The sequence below is a fragment of the Salvia hispanica genome, chromosome 5 (genome assembly GCF_023119035.1).
Source record: "Salvia hispanica cultivar TCC Black 2014 chromosome 5, UniMelb_Shisp_WGS_1.0, whole genome shotgun sequence".
In the NCBI taxonomy this organism is placed as follows: domain Eukaryota; kingdom Viridiplantae; phylum Streptophyta; class Magnoliopsida; order Lamiales; family Lamiaceae; genus Salvia; species Salvia hispanica.
The window spans coordinates 5,019,752-5,046,666 of NC_062969.1; the positions used below are offsets into that span (position 1 = coordinate 5,019,752).

The window sequence follows — 26,915 nt, forward strand, 5'->3', positions numbered from 1 at the left end:
AAGTCTTCATTAATGAGAGTGTTTATGCATTATTCACAAGATTTTTTTTTGGCTATCTTACCATTCGAAAATACTCTTCATTATGCAGGAATGTTTTTAAGTTGTTAGAGATTACCTTTATATTTTCATCACTGGCAACACTACCAAATACAATTCTCATAACTTATGATGGAAATTGATTTTTTTTAAAATAATGATGAAATAGGAGAGAGTGAACCTACAAATTAACCTCAACGTCGCGTCTAAACAGGAGATGATGGAATATATTGGATTAATACAACAAACTTCATGTGTAAACCTATTTTCTTAGTTATCCAATTGAAGTGATCGACCAAATATGAAGCTATGGGCTTAAGAATATTGAATTGGTATGGACTTTAAACGTAGATGTCACATTGTAATTTCAATTTGTTGAGATTGTCTCTACATCAAATAACGTTCCACTAACCAATGGATCGTAGCGCAGTTAACAGCGCGAAACTGTGAAGTCACGAGTTCAAACCCCGCCACTCGCTGGGAGACTTTCGGCCTTAATCTGCAAACCCGATCGAGCAGGATTATTGTAATGTTCATTTTTTAGGTACATTTGAAAGACGATACCAATAAGAAGGTTGTATCTAATTTTTGGAATGGTCCAAAATGGTAAAACTAATCTACTACCTTCGTCCCCCAAAGCTTGACACAGTTTACCATTTCGGTCCATCCCCGAAAACTTGACACACTTCACTTTTTTCATTTTGGGTAGTGGACCTTATATTCCACTAACTCATTCCTACTCACATTTATTATAAAACTAATACTTTAAAAGTAGGACCCACATCCCACCAACTTTTTCAACACACTTTCCATTACATTTCTTAAAACCCGTGCCGGGTCAAACCGTGTCAAGCTTTGGGGGACGGAGGTAGTATCTTTTTAGAGATGAAGAGAGTATCTATAAATTGTTAGATTTCAATAACTAGTGGTATTATATGTAAAATAAAATTGGATTTATGTTTTTTTAATATTACTAAAAAATTGTAAGAATATAAAAATTGAAAAAAAATAGTATTACTACTATAATTTGCGAAATACTCCAAGAAATATGGAAAGTTGACAACTTTTCTTGTTGTATGATTTTTATTTCTTATTTATTAAATAAATAAATAAACATAGAAATTTAAGAATTAGTAGCAAAATTATGACTAAATAAATATGTTCATAGTGGGTCATTGAAGTAGACGGAGTAAGTACTAGATTAAGAAATTCATATGTGAAGGAAAAATGATTATTTTACCAATTCAAATAGTCTAAGATCCTTCTCATCTAAGTCTGAGGGTTTACGTCTTTATGAGATAAAATCTTCTCCGAAACCCCACCAGCGTCAAGCATATTTTGAATCTTCCTTTGCGCGTCGAGATTCTCACCCACACCATCGATCAAAAGTCTGCTTTACGACATCAGCAAATGAGTTCCATCGCACATTCCTTCAACTCCGACTAGATCTTCACGATTTGGATTCATTTGCACAAGTTTAATTATGGCTAGGGCTCAGGACAATTGGGAGAGGCTGGTTCGCGCCGCGCTGCGGAGAGACCAGCGGGCCGGCCACGAGCGGACACCCAGCGGCATCGCCGGCGCCGTACCCGACTCACTTCAACGGAGCACCAACATCAATGCGATTTTGCAGGCTGCCGATGAAATTCAGTCGGAGGACCCCAATGTTGCCAGAATATGTAAGTGAAAGATAAAATTGCTATTGCTCCTCAAATTGACGGCTAGTTGTTATGCATCAGTTTGTAACATAATCGATCTGTTTAGATGCTGTAAGAAATGTGTTTTGACTTTTGAGTGTGATTTAGTTTATCTTCTGAAATTAGGTTTTATGCTCATGAGAACTAGGTGTAACTTAGGGCGCAGGCCTCTGAATAATCCGTTTGAATTCGGATCCGATATTTGTAACATGTAGCTTTTCTCCCCAAAAAAATTTAGCACAACTTTTGCTGGAACTGCAGCAGGTCAATAAAAATATGTTTAAAAAATAGTCCAAGAATAGATATAGTTGGTCGCATGACGTGATACTATGCATGAAGTGCAAGTTGATGCAGGTTGATTATATATGTGGAGCTGGAGGTATCTGCTTGCAATAGATTTTGGAAAACTCTTACTACAACTACAAACAGTGCAATAGTATTAATAAAAAGAACAAAAGAGGATGTGGGTGCTTTGCTCATCAATCTTATTAAACACCTATAAATTGGATATAGCAAAGGTGGCGGTTGACTGAGGGCTCTAATCAGGGTTTAGTTTGCATTAGATGGGGTCGTAGAGTCAGAGCAGTTCAGACACTGATAAATTTTAAAAAGTGTTAAAGTGGGTAGTAGCAATCTGAATCTATCTTAGTTTCATATTGTTTCCACGGTCTATGGAGACTTGGAGAGTGCTAAATGCAGCATAACTGTGATGATGATATATGTTGACGGGCTTAGCTAAAGAAATTAAGCTCGTATTAAGCTACTAATTGATGAAGGCTCATTATATACGTGGGTTGAACTTGGGAGCTGGAGGTGTCGGCTCGCTATAGATTTCGGAAAACTCTTTGTCCTCATTTTGTTTGTGTGTTTGGAAGTGGGGGTTTTATTATTCGTAACAAAAATTAAGAAACACATCTTGTTGTTTTTCTGACTTTTTTCTAAATATTTTTTTCTTGTCCATTATTTTGGTGAAGTTAAGGACTTAATAGGATTTTAAAGCAATTTCTGGTAAAGTTTGTTGAAATGACATCCTTTGCATCATACTGTGGATGAAGGGCCCTCCTTGTTTGTACTTCTCTAATTTTCAGATCCTTGTGATGCATTTCCTCACTATTATCTACTGTTTTGGCTTTTTGTTCCATTTCATTTCTTCTATGTGATCTACAGAGATTCCTTAGATTTCACAGGTTGCTGAATATTTGCTCTTTGAAAATGAGAAAACAGTATTCCATTCAGTCATTCTGAATTTTAATGTTAGTTTTTTTTCCTTCTTCTATGTTAAGTATGTGAGCAGGCATATAGCATGGCTCAAAATCTGGATCCGAGCAGTGATGGTAGAGGAGTTCTTCAGTTTAAAACTGGTTTAATGTCTGTAATTAAGGTACAGTGACAGATTTTCTGTATTTGCTTATGGTGTTTATTTAAACAAAACATATAAAACCAGGCAATTTTCAAGTAAAATAATTGTTTTATCCGGCGCTGGAAGGAAAAAGAAAAAGAACCTAGTTTTGATTCACATATCAGCACCTCAATACACAAAACTAAGATATGTTTCTATACCAAGTGATTGGCAGTTAGTTAACAAAGTACTAAAAATCTGGCAGAGTCCACCTTTATGTCAAATTTAGAAGTTGTGCATCTAAAGATGGAGAACATATAACTTATACTACATTTATTTGATCTATGCTACATTTATGCATCATTGGGCTCATACATCAGCTTAGTTTGAATACTTTTTTCATTCTTAGCCACACCTTTGAGCTCTACTTTTGATGCAGCAAAAACTTGCTAAAAAGGGCGGGGCCCCAATAGATCGTAATCGTGATATTGAGCTTTTATGGGATTTTTATAATCGATTCAAAAAGCGGCACAGAGTGGATGACATTGAGAGAGAGGAACAGAAATGGCGGGAATCTGGCACTTTTAGTGCTAATATTGGGGAGTATGTTTTTTAATTCCATTTATTTTTCACTTGACTATCAATCAATTTGTCTCTTCTGGTTTTGCTATTCATGTTTCATATTCTTGTTCAAGTATACTGCTGAAATATAATGGTTGGAATGACAAAATGTCATTTGTATCTGGATACATAGCACTAATTAAAAAGGAAATAATTGGGCTCTCTTCCAGTTTTCTGGCATTGCATGTGGCATCTCCAGCATTGGCTGTGTTTCTGGCATTTGCTCACTGGTGTCTTATACTCTTATGCAAATAAAACATATTGCATAGCTATATGGTCTGAGCAACCAATTCCTTGTTAGTAATTTTTATAAGTAACAAAACAGTAGATCTACTAACGAAAAAGACAAGAACAAAGGGGCAAGGTCCCAAAGCAGAAAAAGAGGAGGCATTGAACACTACTTCATAACAGACTCTAATAGTATCAGATCCAAAGAAATCATTGCAATCTCTACATTCTGGAACCCACCAGGCGACCCTTACTCTTTCCTACTGGAACCAATTTCTTTTTGGACGTTTGTTTATGATAATATTCCGATGACTAGAAGCTTAAGCATGTGCTCTATCATGTCTTCAGTGTGCGCCAGTCCCTCCTTCAACATTCAAATCAGTTTTGTTGTCAAATCTGCCATCATTGGTTCTGCTCTGATCTGCCTCCTTTTGGAATGGAAGCAAATAAGAGTTTAAATTGTTAGTTGGTTTTTATGGAGTATTTTAGCCTTGGATGAATGAATATGTTTTCTTCCAACATGCTCTTGTTTCTAATAATTATTACTCCGCATTATATATTATTTTATATGCTAACATCTGCTTAACTTTAGTGTTGCCATTCTGGATATAGATTATATTGCCATACCAAAAAGCCTTAATAGTTTGACTGTGCTTTTGTACTTATTTTTTAGCTTGGACCTTAGATCCTCAAAAATGAAAAAGGTGTTTGCTACGCTGAGGGCTTTGGTTGAGGTAATGGAGTCCCTTAGTAAAGATGTAGTCCCAGAAGGAGTGGGAAGGCTTATTTTGGATGAGGTACTCTCTGCCTTCCTCATTTTCTTAGCTCGTGCAGCATCAACTTCTTTTTCAGTGTTCACTGTATTTCATTTAATTGTTCACTTCCCCTTTACTTATTAATATTTAGTCAAGATTAGTGCGAACTCTACTTGGTGAAGTATATACATAATCTTCCTCTTGGTTGATTCATCTTGTTTGTTATTCCAGTTAAAAAGGATTAAAAAGTCAGGTGCAACTATTTCGGGTGAACTCAGCCCATACAACATTGTCCCTCTTGAAGGACCATCTTTAACTAATGCTATTGGGTACTTTCCTGAAGTAAGTTGATGTTAATTTTATGAGATTGATTTCTGCCTCTTATCATTTTCCTACATGTATCGACATTTGCTGAAGCACAAAATAGTCTTTGCATATAATGTTTGTTTCTGACTCTCTGTGAAGATGCATTACTAACCCCTGAAGCTGTGACTTTTTGTTTCTTTGACTTGGATGTTTTTCTGTAACTTTCTATATTTTATTTTGTGCTGTAATGGTCTATCTGCTAAGGCTGTTTGATTTATGATCTTTGCAGGTAAGAGGTGCAATATCAGCAATAAGACTTACTGACCATTCTCCTCGGCTTCCACCTGATGTTGCAATTTCTGGACCACGGAATCTGGATATGTTTGACCTCTTGGAATATGTGTTTGGTTTCCAGGTGCTTTTAAATTTTATCAACCATAGAGTATACATGTATTGTTAGATATGAAGAAGTTGTTATGTGCCTTCTGCAATTGATAAATGCCAACAACCAGGTTTTTGTTTCCTTTCTGATAGTCAAAAGGTTATAGAGAGTTGTCATGATGTCATCTGTTGGTACTCATTTTTACTTTTTAGCATCTAGAAGGCTTGCTAAATGAGTGAAGCTTGTCTACTGCTTGCTTACTGACTGATATCTATTGCTTTTATGACCTCTAATTTTGTTTTAACCCATGTCATTTTGTGGTTTGACACAACCTTTTGCAGAAAGACAATATAAGGAATCAACGTGAGCATATGGTCCTTACTTTAGCCAACTCACAGTCGCGACTTGAAATCCCGGTTGAAGCTGATCCAGTTAGTACCTTAATTAGGTTTACTTGAAGAAAACAAATCAAAGGTATAAAAGATCTTTATTTATGATAGCTAATCAATTTCTAATATACGTTTGCAGAAACTTGATGAAAGAGCTATAAGAGAGGTCTTCTTGAAGGTCCTTGATAATTACATCAAATGGTGTAAATATTTGCGGATACGTCTTGTATGGAACAGGTTGTTTGATAGGCATCATTCCTGCTGTATTTCCTGCAGATTATCTGTACTCATCCTAAGTTTGTTTAGTTTATATTTTTGCTTGCAAGTCATGTGTCAGTACTCTTCTAGTTCAGTTTATCTTTTTGAGTAGGTTTAAGAGTCTTTAGTTAATTAGTAGTTTTAGTCAAGTTGGGGTCTGGCAGTAGAGTCTTATATAAGGCTTTGTTTCCTACTTTTAATTGTCCAGAAATATAGTTTTGTGTCCAGCACTCCAGCTTAATTGCTGTAGCCCTTTTTCGGAGGTGTGGCCTCTTCGGAGGAGATTTATTTTGTATTATTTCCATATTCTACCCTTCTATTTTCTGTTCTTGCATCTTTTACCTTCCTGTGTGTTTCGACTAAGTTTCAAGCCTTCTACCCCTTTACTCTTATCATTGTTTCTGCGGCATCATTCGACTTTAGTTGAAAATTTGTGATTTAACTTTTAATTTGTTCCCTGTAGCTTGGAAGCCATTAACAGGGAGAGGAAGCTTTTCCTAGTTTCACTGTATTTCTGTATATGGGGCGAAGCTGCGAACGTCCGCTTTCTTCCTGAATGCATCTGCTACATTTTTCACCATGTAAGTGTTTGGTGCCCAAGTGGCTATTTTCTTTGGAAGTATGGTGTTCTTTATGATTTCTGATCTTGTACTTTTGGAGAGTGTATATTGTAGTACTCATGCTTCGATTTGTGTGGTATTAGTGTATTACCCTTGTTTTGCATTGACCAAATATTATAACTATTGCTTCACTGACTCTTGACTAACTGGGCCTTGTCTTATCACTATTTTTTAGCTTGTGAGTTAGAGTATATTCAATATTATTGGCTCCTTCCTGCCCGACTAGGCATAGTTCTTTTTCGGCACAGATATTTTGGCTCACATATTTGATGTAGTGTAAAATGGTTGCTGAAAAAGGAAACAAGCTAAGTCAAGTGGGACAACTTGAAAAGGGTCATGGGCTAAGTCAAGAGGGACAGAGGGAGTATTAATCTTTTACTACTCCCTCCATGTCCTACAAATAGAAACTCTTTCCGATTTTGTCCGTTTCCTAGAAATAGAAACTTTCCATTTTAGGAAATAGACCCCACAGTCCACTAACTCTAATTCCACTACTTTTTCTCTCTATCTCTCTTACTTTATTAATTTTTTCTCTTCCACTCTCTTACTTTACCCATTTTGCATTAAAACCCATGCCATTTACAAGGTTCCTATTTTTAGGAAACTGAGGGATTGTAAGATATGCATGTACATCTAGCCTTTATCAATGTATATACACATAATTCTGAAATCTTAACACTAATAATGCATTTGAAATATGTTTTCAGGTGCAATTTTAAATTTTTGTTCTCATAAAATTGAAGGGATATGACTTTAGGATACTGAAAACTGGAAAATTTCTGATAGGCTAGTACAACCAAGTCAAGTAGCATTTGATTATGTGAATAAATAGGGGTGAAAGAACCAAAAAGAGAAATTCTTTCATTAGGCCTCTATTAACTGTACATTATTATTATTGTTATTATTACTTGTATTATAGTTTATAAATAGTCTTGGCAAGGGCTTTGTCACAGGTCCTTCCATTGATTAGACAAGGTCCTCTTTGAGGATCTATGATTTCTTTTTTCAGCTGTGGTACAGAAAAGAAGAGCTTTAGAATGTATTGATCACTGCAGTTTAGACAGTGCCATAAGTATTACTCCCTCCGTCCACTAATACAAGAACATGTTTGACCGGGCACGAGTTTTATAAAATATATAGTAGAAAGTGGGTTGAAAGGGTTAGTGGAAGGTGGGTCCTACTTTTATATATTAGTTTTATAATGAAATGTGAGTGAGATAAAGTTAGTGGAATGTGGTGTCCATTACCAAAAGTAGTAAAAAAGCAAATGGGAGGTTTATTGGTGGACGGACGAAAATGGCAAAATGGGAAGTTTATTGGTGGACGGAGGGAGTATTATAAAATATTTTATGAACTACTAATACACACTACATCCACTACTAACTACTATTGCATGGCTCGGCACTTACTGTAAACATCTCACAATTTAGATTGAACTTTGGAATGCTCAGTTTTGTTGTCTTGTTAAATTTTATAGATGGCAAGGGAGTTAGATGCAATTCTGGATCATGGGGTGGTGACTCATGCTGCAAGCTGTACACGCGAAGATGGTTCAGTGTCCTTCCTTGATCAAATCATTTGTCCAATATATAATACCTTGAAAAAGGTAAGAACAATTTCGTTACTGCTTGCCTATGACAATATTCTCTCTGTTGTCTTGCTTAATACGTGAGGCAGTCTGCTGGTTATCAAATATCTTGATTGATTCCTGCCTGAGTTCTCAGTGAATCTACAGATATTTCTCTTATGGTCTGCATTGACCCCCCCCCCTCCTTTCCCTCTTCTGATATAGAACATTTTTGCTTTCGACATACTTACATGCATGAAATGTAGTAATGGTATCATTTCGTCATCGTAAAACCTAAATTTAGTATTTCTTCACTCCTTGGTATTATCGATCATGTACTATCTGTTGTCAACAGGAAACTGACGAGAATAATAATGGGAAAGCTGCACACTCAAGGTGGCGAAATTATGATGACTTTAACGAGTATTTCTGGTATGTTCTTCCTAACTATTATTCCAGCACTATCTGGATATTTTTCCCCCCTTGGATTTAATCCTCAGGTCACTTGTAGGTCCCCTACTTGCTTTGAGTTGAGTTGGCCTATGAAGGATACTTCATCTTTTTTGTTGAAGCCAAAAAAAGGAAAACGGGTGGGTTCTGATTTCTCCAATTAAGTTAGATAAAATTTTGTTTCTTGTGGCCGTCTATGCTTGTTACTTATTATCTCTAGTTCTCATGTTTTTCGTTCCAAAAAAATAACAGACAGGTAAAAGTTCATTTGTTGAACATCGAACTTTTCTTCACCTGTATCGGAGTTTCCATCGTTTGTGGATCTTTTTGATTGTAATGTTTCAGGTAACACTGCAATGCTATCTTCCAACTGTTGTTTGCTTAGTGTGCCTTTCTTTGGCCTTTATGCCCTTATTATCTTGCAGGCTCTTGCTATTATTGCTTTCAACAATGGCAATCTTAATCTCAATACCTTTAAAACAATACTTAGCATTGGCCCAACATTTGCTGTTATGAATTTCCTGGAGAGTAAGCCATTAGCTTTCTCTTGTCGTTACTGTGCATTAGACTTATGATCTTTAACCTCCATTGTTTTCTCTGCCATCTAATATTCTATAATGGGCTTCTTCCTCGGCATTAGGTGCTTTAGATGTTCTACTTATGTTTGGGGCTTATACTACTGCCCGTGGCATGGCTATCTCAAGGCTTGTTATCCGGTTCTTTTGGTGCGGCCTGAGCTCTGCATTTGTGCTCTATGTCTACCTGTGAGTGTACTTTTTCGGCCACTGGAGTATTTTTTATTATAAATTTTCTGCTAACATAGTAACTACAATGGTTTTCAGGAAACTGTTGGAGGAAAGGGATAGAAACACCTCAGATTCATTCTATTTTAGGATTTATGTCCTAGTATTGGGTGTATATGCTGGTGTGCGTGTACTGTTTGCGCTGCTGCTCAAATTCCCCTCATGTCACAGGCTATCTGAAATGTCTGATCATCCATTTTTTCAATTTTTCAAATGGATTTATGAGGTATTGGCTCTTTTGCTTCATTTTATTATTGAATATGATCTTTATTTTGTTTAACTAAATCAACCTAAGGACTGATTGTGCTTTTCATAATTGAACAATTATACTGTCACCATCTTTATGCACTTGGTATCAGTGCAAAAATCAACATCTGTTTATTCACTGTCAACCTACGTAATAAACGATCAAAATCGTCACATCCTTTTGGAGGTTTTGTCTTTGATTTGCTTTATAAAAATTCCTCTCTGATATACACACAATCTAACACTCTTCTTACATGGTCAAGATTTCTTTATGATCAACTAGGTATGTAGAAGTGTAGAACTAACTTCATAAGACAATTGAGTAGGCTTGCTTTACTCTACACTTAACTTCTGCAATGCAATTAATTTCAGGAACGCTATTTTGTTGGTCGTGGACTTGTTGAAAAGACCACTGACTATATGAGGTTTGCCTTATCTTTCTTTAAGTTCATGACTTTATGCTTTACTGCCTGCAATTGGTTTTGCAATCTCTCTCTTACATCTTTCAAATTGTTGGAAATAAAATTTATATTTGGTTTGTTGGAAAATGAAAGAAATATAAATATAACAATATCCCATATCGGTGTAAAGAGAGAACTGGAACCACTATATAAGTCTCGTGGGCCACTCCTATCACCTGTTGGTTTTAGGATGGAACCCTAGGAATTTCTAACGTTGTAGCAGAGTGGGTTGCCAAGGACTATGGGCCAAATTTAATTGTCCCAAGAGTATATCTTGAGTTTTGGCAGGGAATGTATGATAATGTTTTGATATAGTTTGCTTTGTAAGAAAATTGGAGGACTGGGATAGAGGTTAGTATTGTCCATTTGTTTAGATGGTCTTGTAGGTTGGAATAGGAGAACTTTGAAGATGTTGAGGAATCTCCAGATGGAATATGGTAGAGATTAAGGATAAATAAAATCATGTGACTTTTGTTTTAGACTTTGTTTGCTGTATTGGCATAAAGGGTAGATTGAAGACTCTTTGATTAAATATGGTTGAATGAAGATTAGGAATGCTGATTTCCGCTCACATTCTAATTCTAACTCTTCTAAAATGGCTTCTGTTTATATTATGATTCTGTGACATATGCAATGTGATATACTCAATTGGTTATTTGGTTTCATAATGCCTTGAACACCCTTTCCTAATGGGAATTGAAAGGCACAATAATAAGCTGTACTGTTGCTATTGTTGTCAGTTGACCTCTACGGGACAAATTATATGTTTTAGTTGGACTTGGGAATACTATCAGATCCCATCAATGAGTTTTCTTCATATTTTGCACACTAATATCTTGTTAATTGTTTGTTGGTTGTTATTTTTCCACAATGCAGCTATGTTTTTTTCTGGCTGGTGATATTTTCCTGCAAATTTACTTTTGCTTACTTTCTACAGGCAAGTTGTACCTTCTTCTAAGAAATTTGTTATAATTTGGGGCCATTTCTTTACCTTGCCTAAAATTGTGATAATTTGGTATTGACAGATTAAGCCTCTCGTCAAGCCTACTAATATAATTGTAGAGCTACCGCGGCTTCAGTATTCGTGGCACGATTTTATATCTAAAAGTACGTCTTTCTCTTACTTGCATCCTTTACTGTGCTTTTGATGGTATATAGACTGGTGCTGTGGTAAAATACAGAGTCTGAGCTATATAGGGTATCTCCCTTGTAAAAAACCAATTAATATTCTGAGCTTGAAAGAAACTAAAGATTTTTTAACTTAGAACACAAAGTGATACATTCTCGATTGATGTGCTGTTTCTATGAGATGATCCTGAGTCTTCTTATAGAGAAAATCATATGATGTCATGATGATTATTATAGTTCTCATACATTGTCAACTAAAGGACTTGGAAGAAGTACCATTATTAAGCTACTTTGTCCCCGCACCACCTATTGTTTGTAACCCGAATCTTATTCACGATCTTCATTTTATTTTTTGTTTTTGCTTGCTAGCATAATTACTTTTTCGTGGAGTTACAATTAAAAAATGTCGATATTAAAAATTCAGTAGATATGTCACCATCAGTAGATGTAGCTAGTGGTCAATACTTTTGTCCAATATAGATTATTATAGCGATTCAGTTGCCAGTTTTTTATGCCTAAAAAATAGTTGAGCTTCGGAATTATTTTATTTTTAGGATTTGATTTTTTTTACTAATTCAACTTTGGAATTTAATTCTCCTTGAGTCGTGAAGAAATGAGAATGTAGAATTCTTTATCGAGTTAAAAATTTGTCTATGAGGTTTTCTAGTAGAACTTTATTTCACATGGGAGGGTCGAATCTATAAATAATTTCCTTTTTAATGTATGAATAAATATCACAACAATCTGATGCTTTTTATTTGGTTTTGTTGCAGACAATAATAATGTATTGACTATTGCTAGCTTGTGGGCACCTGTTATAGCTGTGAGTATATATTTGCTTGTATTCGTGTATATCTTTTCTCTTAGTGTGTATGGAATTTATAAGATAACAATGTATCTTGGGTTCATGAATTCAGTTGAACGCTTTCATCTTTCCCACAAACAAATTTATTGCCTCACATCTACTGTAAAGGGTTAGGGGAGTCAGGTCCCAGAAACAAAGCATTATAGAAGTTTTTGGGTCTTTTTACTCATGACTTAGATGTCTTTTTTTTGCGCGGGGGTGGATGGGGGTTTAATAGCTAAATCTGATTTTTTCCTTTTTGTAGTGCTTCTGGTCATGTTGCCAACAGTTTGAAAGGAATGGTTTGTGCCTAACTTAGAACGTGAAAAGCAACTCTTAGAATCCATGTTTCACATCCTGTTGGCATGAAGATTACACATATCACTAATGCCATGTTTTACTATTTGGATCTATAGTGTAATTCTGTGCACACTGCAAAACTAAATTAGAACAGGAAACTGTAATCCAAGATATAAATAGCTGATAAATGAATGGAGTACACAGAAGGATTAGATTATCAACATATACTATATGTACTAGATAGTTTTTTTATAGTAACTATGCATTAATACTTAGGACTCGTTTGATAAAAAAGATGGGATATGAGAAGATATGTTAAATAAGATAAGAAATACAAGGCTTCATTGTCAAGATATGCAAAGATATGTTTTTTTTTTTTTTTGTTGTTTGATATAACAGAAATTATCTAAATTTGTATAGTATATTAAATAACATGGCTTAACTTGACAAATTGATGGGTTACATAAACATGGTTAAAGTTATAATTTTGGTAACATTGGGTAGGGTCCTTGTCTTATATTGGGCTTTGAGTTAAGCTTAACTATGATATCAAACAATTAGAAATGTCCATATATAATTCTCTATGTTGGTATTACTAACTTATCAAACACGCCCTTAGTGTGGCAATGTAACAACATATTAATATTTACCCTAGCTAATTTCAGGAATAGCTGATGAAGATAACATATATTTTCAACTGACACTCACTTAATGATAGAGTAGAATAAAGAAAGGGTGGCTCTTAAATTAACTGGTTGAATCCTCAAATATCTCTCTTCAGTGTACTACTATTGTTAGGATTTGATTTTTGTTGGAGTCTGATAGAAGGAAGGGGTAGACATTTCTGATGTATCCTTTCTTGTTAGTAAATGAACATATTTGCTCTGCTTTGGTGTTGCAGACAGAGTCAATAGCACTAGTATTTTGTATTTAATTTACTAACCCTTCATGTGTTCTAGTTGATTAGCATTAGAGTTATCTATTTTAGTCAATATGGGACTTTAAGCGATTGCTTGAGCTAGTGAGAGAACGGAGCATCAATGGTTGGGCAGGAGAACCTCCTGATTGTTCTTCTTTTGTTGGTTTGGTTATTGTTGGTTCCGTTTAACCGTAACCTGCAGCAATCAGGAGTGAGGCCTGCTATCTTTCTTTGGTACAACTATAATGTTCATTTCTCATGGGTTCCTAATGGTGTGGAACATTGTATCCAAGTAGCTTTTGGGTTACTTTCCGTATCTTGATAAATGGACCCTTGCCAGAAATTCCCGCCCTAATCCTCTTGTTATTTATTATTATTGAATGTTTGCAATATACATGTGATCTGTTATAATGTCCTAATTTTGTATGCATTTGAACTGATCCTTTGTCCCCTCTACAACTATTCCATCTGCAGATTTATCTTATGGATATCCACATTTGGTATACTCTACTATCTGCAATTTATGGCGCTGTGATGGGAGCGAGGGCTCGCTTAGGGGAGGTACTGCTCCGGTTGTACCATCTGTCAAATTGTTATTTAGTTACACTCTTTTGTAAGCATCATAATTCTGCTTTTTTTGTCTTATGGTTATAATGATCATCTGAAGATTCGATCAATTGAAATGGTTCACAAGCGATTCGAAAGTTTTCCAGGAGCTTTTGTGAAAAAACTCGTGTCTCCACACATCAAAAGGTAAATATCATCAACCAGTTCCCTAGCTATTGAAGTTTCAAATTGGTTAGAAACTTTCTTGACTTTTTATCACATGGTATTTTAGGATGCCATTTGGTGGTGAATCATCCCAGCCCCAGGTCTGTGCGTCTGAAACCTCTGACCAGTTTTCTACAAGTTTGGCTTAGATTTGGTGCATCATGTTGATGCATATTCACTGTGGCCTATATGGCATCTTTGATATTGTCTTTTTATGACCTTTTCTAATTGGTTGTTGGGTGGGTTTGGGGGGTGGGGTGGTAATTAAAGAAAAGATCAGTAATTGCCATTGCTGTTTCAATTAGTTGATAGATAGGAAAGATAACCAAACTTCCTAGGATGGAATTTGGGGTTCACATTGTCGGAGGAAAAAGTTCAGACTGGTTCATCCCAGTTGATTAAACAATATCGGCTATCTGTGCTACCTATTGCTCAATATATAGGAGTATAATGTTCCCCAACAGATTCTTAGATGCTCTTGCTTGTATTCCTTGTTTTCCATTTGATATTTTACTGAGCTGAGGTATTAATGTTCTCGCCAGAGTTCTTTTGACCACGACAAGACCTATGCTGCCATATTTTCCCCATTTTGGAATGAAATTATCAAAAGCTTGCGGGAAGAAGATTATATTAGTAATAGGTTTGTAGTTATGGGCTTCCATGTTCAGATAATCACACTGTATATCCTTTCTTCTGACCAGAACTTTGTTGCTGACAATTGTAATCCTGATGTATACTTACAGGGAGATGGACCTACTTTCAATGCCAAGCAACACTGGAAGTCTGAAACTGGTTCAGTGGCCACTTTTTCTTCTGAGCAGTAAGGTGCTTACCTCTTTGACATGTTCGCCTCCCTTGATTATTATAGGTTCCAAGTAATTTTAAAATAGTTTTATAGTAATACTTAGTAACTGCTATCTTGTCCGTTTTTAGATATTACTAGCCATTGATTTAGCTTTGGATTGCAAAGACACACAAGCTGATCTCTGGAACAGAATACGCAAAGATGAGTACATGGCGTATGCAGTTCAGGAGTGCTATTCAAGTATTGAAAAAATTATGCACTCTTTGGTTGATGGAGAAGGAAAACTTTGGTGAGGCATCTTCATTATCTCAAGAAGGATTATTTTTTGGGTTTTCTTATTTCTTCAAAAAGTTCAGCTCATGATCTCTTGATGTTATCCAATTGTTTGTTCTTGTTTGTCTGAGTACAGGGTTGAAAGGGTATTTCGTGAGATCAATGGCAGTATCTCCGAAGGGTCATTAGTCATTACTTTATCACTTAAAAAGCTTCCTGTCGTGCTCTCTAGATTTACAGCTTTGACTGGGCTACTGGTATTTTCTTTTCCCTGGAGTATTGTTTACATTTATTGGTATAAATTAGCAAATGATCTTTCTTCTTCTGGAGATCTGAGGAGTTTGTTTAATATGTGTTCATCTGAACTGCCTGATATACTGTTTACCTCCTAATTACCATGTCACTATCCTAAAAGGGAAAACTATGAATAGAGTAACTGAACTAGTGAAATTAATTGTAGGTACTAGGAAGATCTTTACTGTATCCCTGGGTATATGATTGTTTTTCATAGCTTGATGATTTATATATGAAAATGCTAATAACTTTATTCATGAATATTATGTTACATCTTTTCTTTTTAGCTATTGTAGTGATATCTTTTGTATTGTATAGACACGCAACCCCACGCCTGAACTTGCAAAAGGTGCAGCTAAAGCTGTGTACGATTTTTATGATGTTGTTACGCATGAATTACTGTCGCCAGATTTGAGGTAAGCATGCTTCTCATTGTGGCCTCTGAATCCTTTGTCTAATTTTCACATGATGAGAAACATTTAATTTCTTTTCTCCAGGGAACAACTTGATACATGGCATATATTGCTAAGGGCTAGGAATGAGGGGCGCCTCTTTTCAAGGATAGAATGGCCAAAGGATCCTGATATTGTGAGCGCTGCTTTCTACTCCATTTTAGACTAGGAAGCAACGTGTTATTATTATTTGTATTATTAATATTATTATTACCATTATTATTAATTTTTATGCATTGTGGGAACAGAAGGAGCAGGTGAAAAGATTGCACCTACTTCTGACTGTGAAGGACAATGCAGCCAACATACCTAAGAATCTTGAAGCAAGAAGAAGATTGCAATTTTTTACTAATTCATTGTTTATGGACATGCCACAAGCTAAGCCAGTTTTTGAAATGATGCCATTTTGGTATGTTCTTCGTATGATTACTTTGGTTATTGTTAGTACAATAACCTATTCTATATTATTGTGAAATATATCCTTGTATCATGTTACAAAGCTTTTGGTTTTTTTCCCAACAATCCTCTCAAACTCCTTGCTTCAATTGGCTTGAAACAGTGTGTTCACACCGTACTACAGTGAAACAGTGCTTTACAGCAACTCTGACTTGCGGGTTGAAAATGAAGATGGAATATCAATTCTTTTCTATCTACAGAAAATATTTCCAGGTTTTTCACTTATTTTGATTGGTTGTCCTGCCATCTCTCTCTGCAAAATATATAATTCCATAATTGTAACGCCTGCTTTTACCTACAAGTCTTGCTTCTGTCTGGAAAATATTTCCTGGTTTTTCACTTATTTTGATTGGTCCTCTACATTTGTCCGGAAAAACTTTTTTGTCCTACACATAGTGTGATAGCTTTTGGTCCTAAATAGTAGTATACTATGTTTTGGTCCACATTTAACGGTTTCGGCAAAAAGTTAACCGTCAATAATATTTTGACCAGATTGGTAACTTAATTGCATTTAAGTTAAAAATTAGAAGGAGAAGAATGTCCTTTTGTACTCTTTTCTTTAATATTTGTTTTTTATAAAAATCTAAGTATTTCTTAACTTTTATAATTCGAATGTATTTAACTTAATAATCTGGTTGACCGTCAACTTTTTGGCTGTACCGTTAGGTGTGGACTAAAACATAGACTATGGTTTAAACATTGGTCTATTTATTTGTACCGTGGTTTAAACACGTCTGTAACTTTTGTGGGCCTTATTTCTCGAAGAGTTGACAGACACTTCACATCATAATGAGCTTTTGTCATTCTTGTTGTAGCAGGATTCTAGAAATTAGAAGCCTGTTTAAAACCGCTGATATTAAGATAAAAGCTTTTCCTATCTCTGGTGCTTTTTTAATTGCATGATAACATTGTCAGGAAAACATGTAGATATGGGTGCAGTACTTTATAATATATTGCAGTTCATGGAACCTTCTTCTGGGAACAAACTATAATTCTTTCTGTTGTTTTAAAACCTCATTTCCTGTACATCTTATTACTATTATTAATTTCATGTACTATATAAACCCGTCCCATAAAAATAGACACTTTGGGGATGACACGGGTTTTGATACCTAATTGGTAAAGTAGAACTTTTATTGTAGAAGTGAGATAGAAAGAAAAGTGATTGGAGTATTGTTAATGGAGAATGAGACCCACCTTATTAGAGAGAGAATTTTTCCATAAATGGATATGGAATATTTTTTAGGGAATGGACGATAATGGAAATAGTGTGTATTTTTATGGGACAAAGAGAGTATATATTTTTTTCAAATTGATTGCTATCACCTTAGGATATTACTTAATGAATTCAATCTGTCAGTTTTGTTGGTAACATTATAATATCATACTAGTGTGCTGCAGAATCTTATAAATGCCTTTTGATTAGTTCAGTATTACATAATTTTCACAAGGCCAATTTTTGGCAATACAATGCCTGCAAAAAATCAATTGCAATCTTAGTTCATAATCTTGGAATTGGTGTCTGAGGTGTGCATTTCGGAATATCACTGACATCTATATGGCCTTTTCAGATGAATGGGAGAACTTTTTGGAACGTATTGGCAAAGGTGATAGCGGTGATGCTGAACTTCAAGAAAGTTCAACTAGTGCTCTGGAACTTCGGTTTTGGGCATCTTACAGGGGACAGACTTTGGCTAGGACAGGTTTCGCAAAAATTTTTCAGTAGTGAAGTTCTTATTGTTAATACTTTACATGGAAAACATGAGATGGTTCGTGGTTTCTTTTCTCCTACCAGTTCTAATAGTTTTTCCTGTCTTTGGTGCAGTGCGTGGTATGATGTACTATAGAAGGGCTCTGATGCTACAGTGTTACTTAGAGAGAAGATCTCTAGATGGTAAATACTCTAATTCGTAATTTTTCTGGTAGCGTGAAACTGTAAGGTATAATTCATATTAGGAGAGACAAGATCTCTAGATGGTAAATATTCAATTGCCTACTTTTTTCTGTTAACGAGAAATTGTAATGCATAATTGGGTCTCTACTACCATGCAGAGGATGTCTCTTCCCAGACAAGTTTCACCAGTCAAGGTTTTGAGTTGTCACGTGAAGCACGTGCTCAAGCTGATATAAAGTTCACTTATGTCGTTTCCTGCCAAATTTATGGGCAGCAAAAGCAGCGAAAAGCTCCCGAGGCTGCTGATATTGCTTTGCTGCTACAGAGGTTTGCGATTAAGTCGGCTTACTTCTTATAAGTATTATGTTATCCCTGCTTATAGAGGGGCTAACTATGTGTGTTTTTTGTTTTTTCTTTTTTGTTTGTTGCCAATACTAGGAATGAGGCACTTCGTGTTGCTTTTATACATGTGGAAGAGAGTAGCAGACCTGATGGAACAGTTGCAAAGGAATTTTATTCAAAGCTTGTTAAAGCTGATGCACATGGGAAAGATCAGGTAAAGGGAAGTAATAAATAAAAGTATCGGGTCATCAATGATTCCATGTTTACTTTGTGGGGCTTATCATCTATAAGATGTAGGGTTTCAGTTTGTGTATGCAACAACTTAAGACAGATTGATGCATTGTCCTTTACGTTTTTCTTTCTTTTGCTTGGACAAATATCAACTAGGAAATTCTGACTTTGAAGCCAGAAAAGTAAATCAAATAATGTATAACTATGGCTGAAAGTGTCTAGATCCCGAATTGATTATCGTATCTTCCATCAATTATGCAACAAATGGCTTGGTTTTTCCAATGCATAGCTATATGTTATCTTTTGCCTTACAACTCTACCCAGTCAACAAGCTTACACTCTCCTTAGCTTTCAGCTCCATCAGGGTTGAATTTGTTTTGGTTGTATTCAACAACGGAAAGTTTTGGTCTGCTTTTGCTTTGAAAGGATGGATTACATCCCAAATATTCATATACTGTAGGCTTGTAGCCTTCTTGTTCTTGTGTATTTTCATGTAAACTTAAGGACAAATATTGCTTGAAACATTTATGCTCACTGGTTGTATAGCTGTCAAAATAATGCTTGATCTATACTTGCTACTCTTAAATAGTGAGTGTATGTACATGGCATTCGTAACAAGCAAACCAACGTTTATCTGAATCTCTCTTATCTTTGTCCACCTGACATGGGCAATCAAACTCTTGCAGATAGGCACACACTCATTTTTTCGTTGTTGTATTTTGCAATGTTGAATTCGGTACCTTTCACAATATGTATCCGCACTAAACAGTAGTCAGTTATCTATTTTCTTGTACTGGGTATTGAGTTTTGTGTTCATTTACAGGAAATATTCTCTGTTAAGCTTCCTGGAGACCCTAAGCTCGGAGAAGGGAAACCTGAAAATCAGAACCATGCAATCATTTTCACTCGTGGAGACGCTGTTCAAACTATTGACATGAATCAGGTTTTTTTCAAATTAAACTGTATGCCATCAGTGAGTTTTGTATATGAATGCTATCTAGATATGAGTACATCATCCAGGAACAATCAATGTTCTAGGAGCTTTTTCGCTTTTAAATTACTGGTTCAAACTTCAGATTTTTAGAAAGTTTACTGGATTTAAATTGGTTGGTACATCAACACATCATATTCAGGTGCTTACTATATACCTGACCTGATTATTAATATCAAAATTAGAGAGATGAATGCAAACTACTCGAAATTTTTAGGATGTATATTTGACATGTATTTGATTTAAGTATTTCTGAATGTGGGGAAGCCCTTACAATTGTTTGAGCATCTTTCTGTGTATATTATCCGTCTGGTTTCACATTAACAGTCTGAGCAAATGCTACTTTATCTTCTTTCTTGGTGACTTATTTTCATTTCAGAATATCCCTTATGTCTGCTTGTTTTAGGACAACTACCTTGAGGAGGCTATGAAAATGAGGAATCTCCTTGAGGAATTCCGGGGAAATCATGGTCTTCGACCTCCCACAATTCTTGGTGTGAGAGAGCATGTGTTTACTGGAAGGTTAATCACACATAAGCGCAAAGACAGTCTTACTTATATTCTTTTCTTCAGTCACTTGCAATCTTCTTAATGGCTGTTTGTTCTGTGTTTAAACATGCAGTGTGTCCTCCTTGGCTTGGTTTATGTCCAACCAAGAGACTAGTTTTGTCACCTTGGGTCAACGTGTTTTGGCAAAACCTCTCAAGTAAGTTTAGGAAATCATCATACATTTTTGACAGATGTATGTCATTTTTTGCTTTTTGTTAGCACACCTTGCAAACTACAGTTTTGGACCAGATGTGCTTCTGCATTTTGTTTCTAGTGATTCTTCTTGCTTCATGTACTTCGACTTCTTACATGCTCCTTTTGTCATGCCACTTCCATTTCTTTTAATTTGAAAAATGGTCGTTTTCACATTTTTTCCCACCGCTGTAAGTATTTAAGTTATATTAATTTCCTATATTTCACAACACATTGAAACATTTGCAGAGTCCGTATGCACTATGGACATCCAGATGTTTTTGACCGAATTTTTCATGTTACTCGAGGAGGCATTAGTAAAGCATCACGAGTTATCAATATTAGTGAAGACATATTTGCAGGTAAATTTAAAAATATTGGTTAATTTCTATGGTCTGTCACAACATGGATTGCTATTATTCTCAGTACACATTATGCAATTTTTCTGATAGATTGTGTGACACCTCAATTTTAAAAATTGTATACTCCCTCCATTCCACTCTAAGTGGAGCATTTCTAATTTGGCACGAGATTTTATGTAGTGTTGTTTTGTGAGTAAAGTGGAGAGAATAATGTAAGAGAGGGAAAAAGTAGAGATATTGATATTTCTATATCTAGAAATGTGTCATCTAGAGACATCCCAAAAAGGAAAGCGTGTCACTTAGAGTGGGACTGAGGGAGTATTAGACTACAGGTCTATAGTTTATCCTACATGATAAATATAATATCTGCAATGATATCGAGGAGTTGGGCCTGCACATGGGAACATGGTTTTTTAGAACTGATGGTATATGGTGTCTAAAGATCAGACACCTTTCTCCAATTATGAAATCAATATGTTGTCCTTTTGGCAATCTGTGCATCTCAAGGATATACTTCTGCCTTACTTCTTCCTGTGAAACCTAGCATATGAAAATGCTGATGCATTTGCTCTTCCTGAATTGTAGGTTTCAATTCTACACTAAGACAGGGAAACATCACCCACCATGAATATATTCAGGTTTGGAACGAAACTCGTGCACTTATGGTAGAATATTATTCTCTTATTCTTCCATTTTCTTTTATAGGTTGGAAAGGGAAGAGATGTTGGGTTGAACCAAATTGCTTTGTTTGAAGGCAAAGTTGCTGGAGGGAATGGAGAACAAGTCCTGAGCAGGGATGTGTACAGGCTTGGGCAACTTTTTGATTTCTTCAGAATGCTATCCTTCTTTTTCACAACTGTTGGTTTCTATGTCTGCACAATGGTACGTTCTAGGTGTTTATTTTATTTTGTTTTACAAAATCATGACCATAGGTGCTGCAAAGTTTACTTAACCATCTTGTAAATTTTATCTTTCTCTGCAGATGACTGTGCTTACTGTATATGTATTCCTGTATGGAAGAGCATATCTGGTAACCTCTTTACTCATTAATATTCAACTTTATTTTTATGTCTAATCCACTGCCATCAAATACTGTGCCCATAAACCAATAAACATTTGTGAGGCGTGCCTCAGTGCGTGGTGGCTGACAATCATACTGAGGCACATAGCTTAAAGTATTTTTTTTGCTGTTTTTTGAGCTTTATAGGTTCGAAATCTTACGGGATGTAATTACTTAACAATTAATATGACGCGGGCTCTACTATAAAACAAGCCTAATTAACAAATCAATACAGAAAAGAAACAAAAACTAGTGCTAATAATAACTACAGAAAAAGTAATGCCCTTTCCCTTGTTTTGGTCAATCACGTAATCCAGTATCTTGACAAAAATAAAGCTGGCGTCCCATAGCCTCCTTAGAATTTAAAATACCTGCAATTCTAACATCAAATGGCTGAATGAATGGCACACCCAAATCTCGCCATATAAGGCTTGAGTGTTATGAGGCCACTATTTATTTTGGTAGCATTCATCTGCACCATCTGTTTCTAGTTTAATCTAGAGTTAAAATTGTATCAGTAGTTAAATTTAAGGGTTATCTTGAGTGTGTGAATTAAGTGCCTATTTGAATGAATTTATGTATCTTATAACAAACACCTACGTACACACATAATGTGTTCCGTAACTAACAGTTCGTTTGTTTCTTTCCCAGGCATTTTCTGGACTTGATGAGGGAATTTCAAAGCAAGCTGAATTGTTGGGTAACACAGCTTTAGATGCTGCTCTGAATGCTCAGTTTTTGGTCCAAATTGGTGTTTTCACTGCTGTGCCTATGATAATGGGTTTTATACTTGAATTGGGATTGCTGCAGGTATGTCAATATTTGATTACAGTCTATGAAGTTTTCATAATTTTATTGTCTATCTGAATAATGCTTTAAGATGATAATTGGCAATTTTCTTCCAAATATCATGTAATACTCCCCTTACTATTGGTATGCAGATAATGACCACTTGTTTAGTTATTCTTAATGTGCCCCATTTATTTATCCTTTTTCAGGCTGTTTTTAGTTTCATCACGATGCAGTTTCAGCTGTGCTCTGTCTTCTTCACATTTTCATTAGGAACAAGAACTCATTATTTTGGGCGCACAATCCTTCATGGAGGTGCAAAGGTATTTTTGTTTACTTGTTGTTATGTTTGTTAAGCCCATATAGGTCAGCATCTTAATCTGGTGTAAATCTGCTTTACCAGTATCGAGCAACAGGCAGAGGTTTTGTTGTTCGTCACATCAAGTTTGCTGAAAATTATCGACTTTACTCAAGAAGTCATTTTGTCAAGGCGTAAGTAGCTATCTTTACTTAGTAATGTTTTGGTACTTATTAGTGTGTATGTAAATCTTTTTAATTGACCTGTGTGCCTATGGTTTTGAATATGCAAAAAGACTGTGGTGTGGATGATATGTTATCTGTGTTTGTGCTCAATATTCTAAGTTGATCTGTTTGCTTTTATGGTTGTGAATATGCAAAAACAGTCAGCTGGCTAAAACTGTTTTTTTCTCAGGTTGGAAGTCGCATTGCTTCTTATAGTTTACCTTGCGTATGGTTATGCGGAGGGTGGTGCTGTTTCCTTTATTTTAATAACTCTGAGCAGTTGGTTTCTTGTCATCTCGTGGCTCTTCGCACCTTATATATTCAATCCATCAGGATTTGAATGGCAGAAGTAAGTTGTAGTTATAGTCCCTACAAGTTTTTCTTTTTAGATATTAAACATTTCTGGAAATTTTCTTCAAGCTTGCCGTCCATATGAGCATTTTACTAATTCAAGATTTCAAGGTTAGAATTTCTTTCAGGTGCCTATTATTTATTTTGTTGTTTTTGACATAACATACAGGACTGTAGAAGATTTTGATGATTGGACTAGTTGGCTCATGTACAAAGGTGGAGTTGGTGTTAAAGGGGATAATAGCTGGGAATCTTGGTGGGATGAAGAGCAGGTCTGTTTAGTGTATATCTGCTGGGTTTAACCATTTGCATTAAAAATCTAAAATTCTCGGGGCAGGGAGTGATGCTTTTTTTTTTTTCTTCCTGTGAACGCCTTTTGAATTCTTCATTGCATGACATTACTCCTTTTCTTTTCTTTCTTTCCTATGGTGGTTTTTGTAAGGATTATTCTTGAGCATTTTTTCTTAAAGCAGCGTATTAGTTGGCCATGTGCAGTGCCACATGAAGAAGAGTGTCCTCTCTGCCTGTCTGAATTTTTACTTCTTGTTCTCAGTAGTTCCCTTAACAGCTCTTCATTCATGCTATTTATTTCTTGTCTACAGATGCATATTCAGACCCTACGAGGCCGTATTCTTGAAACAATTTTGAGCTTAAGATTTATAATGTTCCAGTATGGCATTGTTTATAAGCTCCATCTTACTGGCAGCAACACATCAATTGCGGTATGCTTTCATCATTTCCCGTTTGCCGCATCTTGTTTCTGTCTTTTTCCTTCTTCTTGTTTCCGTCTTTTTCTTCTTTTTGTTTCTGTCTTTTAGTTACAAGTATCGGTGGTGTCCGGTTTGCTTTGATCATTCTAGCTAATGACCATATGTTGGAAAATCTTGTTTAAAGAACAGCTTCAGCATATTGCTCGTTTTCATTTTTTATGCACTGTAGTAGAAAGAAGTTTTCATACTTTCCTGGTGAAAGCCGTTTCTATGTGATGCAAGAAAGCTGAAGTTGGTTATTTCGTTCCACAAGGAGCAAAGGGGGATTTCTGATATATGGCTTTAGCAACCAAAACTTCCTGACCATGTTATTTACTACCTCCGTCCCTTAAAAATAGAAACTATTTCCATTTTAGTCTGCCCCTTAAAAATACTCCCTCCGTCCCACTATAGATTACTCACTTTCCTTTTTGGTTTGTCTCAATCAAGATGACCCATTACTAAAAATGGAAACACCTTTATCTCTAATTTATTCCCTCTCTCTTACTTTACTCTCTCCACTTAACACACAAAATAAAATTGCAAAAATCTCGTGCCGCCCAAGGAAGGGGTCATCTTCCTTGGGACGGAGGGAGTAGTAACTTTCTATTTTTTGAAGTGAACCCCACAATCCACTACTTTACCCATTTATACCTTCCTCTCTCTTATTTGACTAATTCATCTCTCTTTCTTTACCAATTGTGCATTAACACCCTTGCCATTTCAAAAGTTTTTATTTTTCAAAGGCGGAGGTAGTACTATATTTTTAGATATATTACTGCCAAATATGAAAAGAGAAAACATTTGTGTTTTGCTTAGTTTGAAAAATATAACCAAAATGGTAACTTGTATCAATGGATACTTGTTTCTCTTTCTACAGCCGTAAACCATATACTTTATACAGCGTACATGGCTTGTTGATTTGCATACTTATGGAGTCCTACCTCCATTCTGTCCTTGTCAGTGGTTTCCTTCCTTTCTTGGGGTTTGAAGATGAGTCGTGTATACATCCTAGTACATGTTCCTCAACGCTGGCGATTTTCCCAAGTAGAGGGAAATATGGTCACCTATTGAATGGGCTGTCCTATATTCCATGGAAGTTTGTTAATAGTTTGTGGGGGTGGGGGGGTGGGTGTTCAGGACATAAAATCTGACAATTGAAATTTTTGTAGGTTTGGACAACAGATATTATGTGCAAAATATGAAATCATGAATGTTAGTAGCAGGATGGCTTATTTTTGTCCTAGATGTTCCGTTTCCATCATACAAATTTTTTCTTAGCAGTTTGATGTACATTATATTATGTAATTCTAGGTTGCTTTTTTACAGAGATTTTATGTGAATGTCATATAACTTACTCTTGCTACTATCTTATGATTGTTCCAACCTCTGCTAATTCTTTATCTGTTTTTTACTTCAATTTGTTCAGGTGTATGGCTTCTCTTGGGTTGTACTGATTGGGATAGTTCTGATCTTTAAGGTTCATTTTTTTTTGTGGTACTTGAATTCATTATAATTTTATGTTAAAATCTCAATGCTAATTCCTTCATTTTCTTTTGCTTCAGATATTCACTCTGAGTCCTAAAAAGTCTACTAATTTCCAGCTAGTGCTACGGTTCATGCAAGGAGTGACAGCCATTGGACTCATTGTTGCTCTTTGCCTAGTGGTTTTGTTCACAGACCTCTCTGTTCCAGATTTATTTGCTAGCATCCTTGCGTTTATTCCTACTGGATGGTGCATTCTTTGTGTAAGTAAATGTCATAAAGTGATGCTAGGTTTCCAGCTATTTCTCGATCAAATTAAGCAAACATACTTTGAATTAATTAATGGGTAAAGACACTGCTAAGTCAGAAATAGGTATCCATTTGCTTCTGTCTGTAACATATGTTATCTATTTGATTTACAATGACTAATATTGCAGTTGGCGATTACATGGAGGAGGGTTGTGAAGAGTTTAGGGCTTTGGGACTCGGTAAAAGAGTTTGCCAGAATGTATGATGCTGGGATGGGTATAATCATTTTTGCCCCGATTGCTATATTGTCTTGGTTCCCATTTATGTCTACCTTCCAGTCGCGTCTCCTCTTCAACCAAGCTTTCAGTCGAGGACTGGAGATATCTCTGATCCTTGCTGGAAACAAGGCCAACATCGAGGCTTCTTCTTTTTAACTAGTTGATCTGTAGATTTTGGCTTAAAGTAAGTTCGTATGGTTGGAATTTTTTTTCCTTCAATTTTTGTATTTGTTGTGTTAACTTATGATAGTGGATGATGTAGCATAGCTATTGTAGATATCATGTCTAAGGGGTTTATATACCAATCATTCTTTCATGTTTGTCTCATATATTCGACTCGACTACTGGTTCGAGGATTATCGAAACAGTTTTGTGTTAATCAGTTATAAACCTAGATTTCGTGTAGCTCTTTAGAATGTATAATTATGTGACACAAATTGAACGTATAAAGTCTTTAATCTTGAATTCTTA

At 35.7% G+C, this 26,915-nt stretch overlaps 1 protein-coding gene across 1 annotated transcript; it reads left to right on the forward strand.

Annotated features, from left to right (window-relative positions):
• Positions 1–1,308: 1,308 nt before the first annotated feature.
• On the forward strand, positions 1,309–26,915 carry LOC125190554 (callose synthase 10). Its single transcript, XM_048087880.1, has 51 exons — positions 1,309–1,715; positions 3,017–3,114; positions 3,512–3,675; positions 4,595–4,718; positions 4,908–5,018; positions 5,272–5,397; positions 5,706–5,795; positions 5,893–5,990; positions 6,475–6,592; positions 8,109–8,237; positions 8,554–8,630; positions 8,710–8,788; positions 8,901–8,993; positions 9,074–9,176; positions 9,289–9,412; positions 9,491–9,677; positions 10,070–10,122; positions 11,035–11,095; positions 11,184–11,265; positions 12,060–12,109; positions 13,824–13,910; positions 14,017–14,102; positions 14,188–14,221; positions 14,663–14,760; positions 14,864–14,945; positions 15,054–15,214; positions 15,335–15,455; positions 15,811–15,908; positions 15,990–16,080; positions 16,193–16,353; positions 16,504–16,613; positions 17,972–18,103; positions 18,226–18,294; positions 18,453–18,621; positions 18,733–18,850; positions 19,691–19,810; positions 20,265–20,380; positions 20,481–20,564; positions 20,849–20,961; positions 21,547–21,599; positions 21,667–21,843; positions 21,944–21,991; positions 22,673–22,831; positions 23,020–23,133; positions 23,214–23,302; positions 23,523–23,681; positions 23,853–23,955; positions 24,286–24,405; positions 25,862–25,912; positions 25,998–26,180; positions 26,355–26,915. Exons 1-51 carry the CDS (start codon positions 1,520–1,522, stop codon positions 26,598–26,600), a joined length of 5,715 nt encoding a protein of 1,904 aa, XP_047943837.1. The 5' UTR covers positions 1,309–1,519; the 3' UTR covers positions 26,601–26,915.

Bases quoted from the DNA above. Each gene is read 5' to 3' on its own strand.
- LOC125190554 (XM_048087880.1), top strand. From the start codon at position 1,520: ATGGCTAGGGCTCAGGACAATTGGGAGAGGCTGGTTCGCGCCGCGCTG. The intron at 11,266-12,059 runs GTACGTCTTTCT...GTTTTGTTGCAG, and splicing joins GCACGATTTTATATCTAAAA to ACAATAATAATGTATTGACT. The intron at 21,992-22,672 runs GTAACCTCTTTA...TTTCTTTCCCAG, and splicing joins TGTATGGAAGAGCATATCTG to GCATTTTCTGGACTTGATGA.